Here is a 6,000-nt window from a genome sequence, read left to right on the forward strand (position 1 = left end):
CTGTTACTCGGGCCTGGCGTCCAAGCACCTTGGGCCTAGGCCTGGGCCACAGAAGACCAGCTGGTATCAAAGAACAAACCCACACAGGTAGAACACCAATGCAGCATGTTTGGAAGACCAGGGGAAGCTGAAAGGGAAAAGGGGGGAAAGGGGAACATTGGGATCCGGGACTAGAGCAGGGGCTAGCTCCCGGAACCGGAGGAGGGGCTCGCTAACCAGGCACTGCCCCCCCCCCCCCATGCGGTTGGAGCGGTCGGCGCCATCTTGGCAGGGTCACGAGCTCCGCTGACCCGTAGCAAAAATGGCGGATACCAGGTGGTGCCATGTTGCCATGGCCCCGCAACTCACATGGTCTGGAAAATGGCCGCCACCACTTGTGGCCTAGAGGGAGATCACCATGGGACAATTGAGATGCAAAGAGGCTTGGGGAATGGGCTTCAGCGCACAGGGTCCCAGTCCCCTCCCAGCAATCCAGCCTGGGGAAGACATGCAAACTCCCAAGAAGGCGAGCACAGAGAGACAGATGTAAAATCCCAAACACCAAAAGGAGGAGAGCGGTACGGGAATACGTTACTGATGTCTTCATGTGTCGCCTCGAGGAGCCATCTATCTCCCAGACTTTGCCGGAGCACTTCAGCCTGAACTCCTCAGTTACACGCGGTGTTGTACATCCGAGTCACGGTACCATATATAAGGTCTCTCCGGGCTAGATTCCAACCTCGGTCCTTGGCTCCACGCGAGAAAGATTTCACGCCGAAGCCAGGCTCGTGATCCAAGTGAATTTAATGAGAGTTAAAAGAAGTTTCAGGTTTTACGCGGCACCCATAGGATTCCTTTGACCACGCGGCCTGGCAGAGACTGCCCCAGGTCACGCAAGGATCTCTCTCCTCCCACGAAGATGACCAGAACAGCAAGCAAGCCCCCTCTCCCTCTCGGTCCCTGCCTTTTCAAGGGTTCCCAGGGGAGACGTGGTGAACGACCCCAGGTTGATCCCATTGGCTGAATTGCAGTCACCTGGCCCAGGTGGGCTGCTCCAGGTGTAACGCCCATCCGAGCCCACCGGCGGGAAAATCCAACTTTGTCCTATGCTGGCTCTCCTGGGCATGCGTAAATGGACTTCCCAATTCCCTAGGCTAAACTGCCTAACAGAATTTAAAAGGAAATGGTAGGTTTATTTCTCCCGAAGTAAACGATCTCTTTAGCCTGTCGCTGGTCGTGGGTTTCAATCCCATTAAACTCCACATCCAACGTGACAGTATTTTATACGAATCATTAAACCAGGGACAGCAGTCTGTTAATGGGTGGGGGGAGTTGCATCTAGAACAGCGCTCCACTGCATCAAATGCATGGCATTTCTTTGTGTTTTTTTTTTGGAGGGGGGTGGTGTTGGATGGCTGGGAACCAGCCTCTTATTGGGCCCGGGTAATGACGGGGGACTTTGACTTGATTGTCTCCTCCAAAGTTTGTTCGAGCTCATATTCCGTAAAGACCTGCCAGTGTTTCCATTGGAAAAGGGTTAAAAAGATTTGCCTGCTGCCTCTTCCCACAATGGATAAGTAAGAATAACCAGGATCAGTAGGGTGTCCTGGGGCAGGGAGGGGCGGCAACCCCCCCTGGGCAAGTCCTGCCCTGCGGAATTGGGCTTTTCCCAGGATGCACTGTGCCCCTGGAGCCAAGCCTAGCGATGCAGCTGGTACCGCCAGGGTCGGGCAGGGCAGGGGAGGAGGGGGCTGTGACGGGGGCGTGCAGTGGCCCGGGGTCCTGGTCGAGCCAGCGTGGGGAGTCAAGGGGGGCGTCTCCTTCACGCCAGAGCGGCCGCGGGGTTCTGGGGCACCAGGCTGAGGGGTGCAGGTCTGGGGCCTTCGGGGCGGGCGGGCACAGGCTGGAACCTCGCCATCATGGCGGCAGCGAGGCCGGCTGGAGGCCCCCCAGCTTCGGGGGGCCGGCCCCGGCCACCCCTGACCCGTGTGCTCTCTGCCCCCCCCTCCTGCAGGATGAAGATGAGACGTTACAAGCTCTTCCTCACGTTCTGTATGGCCGGCCTGGGCCTCATCTCCTTCCTGCATTTCTTTAAGACCCTGTCCTACGTCACCTTCCCCCGCGAGCTGGCCTCCCTCAGCCCCAACCTGGTGTCCAGCTTCTTCTGGAGCAATGCCCCCGTCACGCCGCAGGCCAGCCCCGAGCCGGGCGGCCCGGACCTGCAGCGCACCCCGCTCTCCTCGCACTCGCCCCTGCTGCAGCCCCTGCCCCCGAGCAAGGCGGCCGAGGAGCTGCACCGCGTGGACTTCGTGCTGCCCGAGGACACCACCGAGTACTTCGTGCGCACCAAGGCCGGGGGCGTGTGCTTCAAGCCGGGCACCAGGGTGCTGGAGAAGCGGCCCGAGGCCCAGGCCGAGGGGGGCTCCTCGGCCCGGGGCCCCGCCCGGCGCGTGCTGAGCGCCCGCGAGCAGCGGCCGGGCGCCCGCGGGGGCGCGCGGCGCAAGTGGGTGGAGTGCACGTGCCTGCCCGGCTGGCACGGGCCCAGCTGCGGGGTGCCCACCGTGGTGCAGTACTCCAACCTGCCCACCAAGGAGCGGCTGGTGCCCCGCGAGGTGCCGCGGCGCGTCATCAACGCCATCAACATCAACCACGAGTTCGACCTGCTGGACGTGCGCTTCCACGAGCTGGGCGACGTGGTGGACGCCTTCGTGGTGTGCGAGTCCAACTTCACGGCGTACGGCGAGCCGCGGCCGCTCAAGTTCCGCGAGATGCTGGCCAACGGCACCTTCGAGTACATCCGCCACAAGGTGCTCTACGTCTTCCTGGACCACTTCCCGCCGGGCGGCCGGCAGGACGGCTGGATCGCCGACGACTACCTGCGCACCTTCCTGACGCAGGACGGCGTGTCGCGCCTGCGCAACCTGCGGCCCGACGACGTCTTCATCATCGACGACGCCGACGAGATCCCGGCCCGCGACGGCGTGCTCTTCCTCAAGCTCTACGACGGCTGGACGGAGCCCTTCGCCTTCCACATGCGCAAGTCGCTCTACGGCTTCTTCTGGAAGCAGCCGGGCACCCTGGAGGTGGTGTCGGGCTGCACGGTGGACATGCTGCGCTCCGTCTACGCGCTGGACGGCATCCGCCTGCGCCGCCGCCAGTACTACACCCTGCCCGCCTTCCGCCGCTACGAGAACCGCACGGGCCACATCCTGGTGCAGTGGTCGCTGGGCAGCCCGCTGCACTTCGCCGGCTGGCACTGCTCCTGGTGCTTCACGCCCGAGGGCATCTACTTCAAGCTCGTGTCCGCGCAGAACGGCGACTTCCCGCGCTGGGGCGACTACGAGGACAAGCGGGACCTCAACTACATCCGGAGCCTCATCCGCACGGGCGGCTGGTTCGACGGCACGCGCCAGGAGTACCCGCCGGCCGACCCCGCCGAGCACATGTACGCCCCCAAGTACCTGCTCAAGAACTACGCCCGCTTCCGCTACCTGCTGGAGAACCCCTACCAGGGGCCCAAGAGTACGGTGGCGGGCGGCCGGCGCTCCCAGGATGCCCAGGGCAGGCTGCTGGCCGGAGGCCAGGTGGGCGCCGTGGAAGGCTAGCGGTGCACGGGCTCCCCTGGGGCCCGCACGGCATCGGGCGGCTGCGCGGGCACCATCGCCATGCCGCCTCCTGCCCCCTGGGGCACCTCCTTCGGAGACCAGGAGGGGGTGAAGCGGGTGGGGGCTCTTCACTTTGGGAGCTGTCCGAGATCAAGACTCAGGCCTTGGGGGAACCAACCTGCTTCCTGGTCAGGAGCGCTGTGCCCACGGAGTGCATGTTGGGTCCTGGGGAGATGGATGGATGGGTGGGGAGGGCGGTGTCCCGGGGTGGAGGGTGTCTGGAGCTCTGGACACAGATGGTTTGGGGGTCTCGAAAGGAAGAGGGCGTGTAAGCAGTGTCTAGCTGGGAGCAGGAGCTGGTGGGGCCTCAGCCGTGGACTCAGACTTGGGGATGGACACAGACCTGTCCCTGATTTCCCCACAGTGTTTTTCGGGGGCTATTCACTCCAGGCTCGCAGGACTAGGAGGAGGTGGCGGGGCCTGGGAGCTGGGAGGGGTGGGGACTGACCCCAGGCCTCTGATCACTAACCCTCTCCGAGACGGGACCCATATCCCCCTCTCCTTGGGGCCCACTTCAGGGTCAGCAAGGGACTACGAGGTTGCCCAGGGCCCAAGAAGGCACCTTAGGGCCAATTGGGTGTCATCCCATCCCCCTGGGTCTGTCCTGTTGGGCAGAGAACGTGGCTGTTGGGCTAGAGTCTCAGCTGCTGAAATGAAGAGACCCCACAATGCAGTGGCTTCACGGGACCCAGGCGGTGTCCAGAAGGGAAGAAGGTCCACAGCGGGTAGGGCAGCCTGGCCCGGTTCGTCCACGCACATCTTCCTATTCCGCACACCAGAGGAGGCAGCTGCAGCTCGCTCTGGTCACCACAGGTCCCTCCTGGCCAGAGGAACACAGAAAGGCAAGGGAGTCCCCCCTCATTCCTTCTAGAGCCAGCAGTGACAACGTTCCCTTGTGGCTGCGTCTCATTGGCCAAGACTTAGTCACAGGGCCATCTGCCAGGGAAGCCGGGAAATGTCTTAAGCTGAGCTGCCCTGTCCCCAGCCTCAATCAGGCAGTTCTCATATTAAAGGCCGGAGGAGAGGATGGGATGGATATGGGGGCCAAGTGGCATGTTTGGCACGAAGCGGAAGGGGGAGAGAGGCCGCCGGAAGTGACTGCTCCAGTCCCAGTCCTGAGAGCTGGGAGTTGCCCGGGTGGGTGACGGCCCCACTCCCTGGGGTCCCTCAGACAGGTGCCTCGTGAGACCAGTAGGTGCCATCTGCCTGTGGAACGGTCCGTGTGGGTGTGTGCGTGTATATTTATGGGCATGGGTGCATGTGGGTGTGTATTTGTACATGTCTGTATCGACGCGTCCCTGTAAATAGGTGCTTGTGTGTGAATGTGGGCCTGGGGCCCAGACGTCCCCTTCCCCAGGGCCCCAAGTCTGTGGTCCCTCCTGCAACCCTCCCCGCAAGGTGGCCGAGATGAAGCAAGTCTAAAGAGGGGGCGGGGGGGCTGCCTGTCCGTTGGTCGGTCAGTCTTTCAGTGGAAGAGATGAGCACTGCCGCCCAGCCCAGCCCTCATTCACCTGCAGACTGTGGGCTTCCTGGGAAGGTGCCCGGCTGTGTCAGGCACGCCCTTTAGTGGGAGCAGCAAAGACGGAGTGTGCCCAGAAAGACTTCACTGACCTCTGCAGGAGCTGACCTGCCCACTGCCTTGGAGGAGGAGGGAGGGGCAGCCTGATGGCACTCTGGTGCCCCCAGCTTTCCCATCCAGGGATGCCCCTAAGGGAGCCCCTCCCAACAGTCTAGCAGCCCCGTTTTCTGTCCATCCTTGAACCTGAGGTGGCTTCAGACGTCAAAGTGCTCCCGTGACTGTGTCAGCCCAGCCTGGTCCACCTGCCCGCCCTGCCATCGCCCCGTTACCCCCTCTCGCAAGGAGTCCCTAGCCTCCAGGTCAGGAACCCAAGAAGGGGTGAAGGTGGAGGACAGCTGTCAGGGGCAGGGCTTGGGTGCTGGAGTGTCACACACAATCATGTCTACCCTGGGGACTGAGCAGCCAGGAGAGGCGGGCCACCGTCCCCTTGCACCCCCAGTATGAAGGGGAATCATGTGGTGAAGGTATCCGGCGGGGCACCTATACCTAAGTCTAGATTTCCTCCCCAAGGAGCCTGACTGCAGTTGCAAGGGACGACGGGCAGGGGAGAGCCCCGGGGGCAACGGCCATGGTCAAGGAGAGAGGCAGGCCTTGTGCACCCAGAGGCAGGGTCCTGGAGAGGTGTAATTTAAGGACATCAATAATAGTAATATTTTTTTTGTAAGAAAAAAAATCAATATGTACATTCTGAAATCATTTTCTCTGTAAATGGTTGGATTTCATTTCACCCTTAAAGGGATGCTTAAAGGAGAAGATACTATTAATAATAAAACAACT

The 6,000-nt window shown here is 61.8% G+C and overlaps 1 protein-coding gene across 1 annotated transcript in view; it reads left to right on the forward strand.

Annotated features, from left to right (window-relative positions):
- The window catches only part of MGAT3 (beta-1,4-mannosyl-glycoprotein 4-beta-N-acetylglucosaminyltransferase), a 37,305-nt gene extending 31,305 nt beyond the window's left edge, over positions 1-6,000 (forward strand). The window contains exon 2 of the mRNA XM_075553598.1: positions 1,994-6,000. Coding sequence (XP_075409713.1) covers positions 1,995-3,584 — 1,590 coding nt within the window. The 5' untranslated portion in view covers position 1,994 and the 3' untranslated portion in view covers positions 3,585-6,000. The remainder of the gene's footprint in view (positions 1-1,993) is intronic.

Source organism: Tenrec ecaudatus, chromosome 6 (genome assembly GCF_050624435.1).
Source record: "Tenrec ecaudatus isolate mTenEca1 chromosome 6, mTenEca1.hap1, whole genome shotgun sequence".
Classification (NCBI taxonomy): Eukaryota; Metazoa; Chordata; class Mammalia; order Afrosoricida; family Tenrecidae; genus Tenrec; species Tenrec ecaudatus.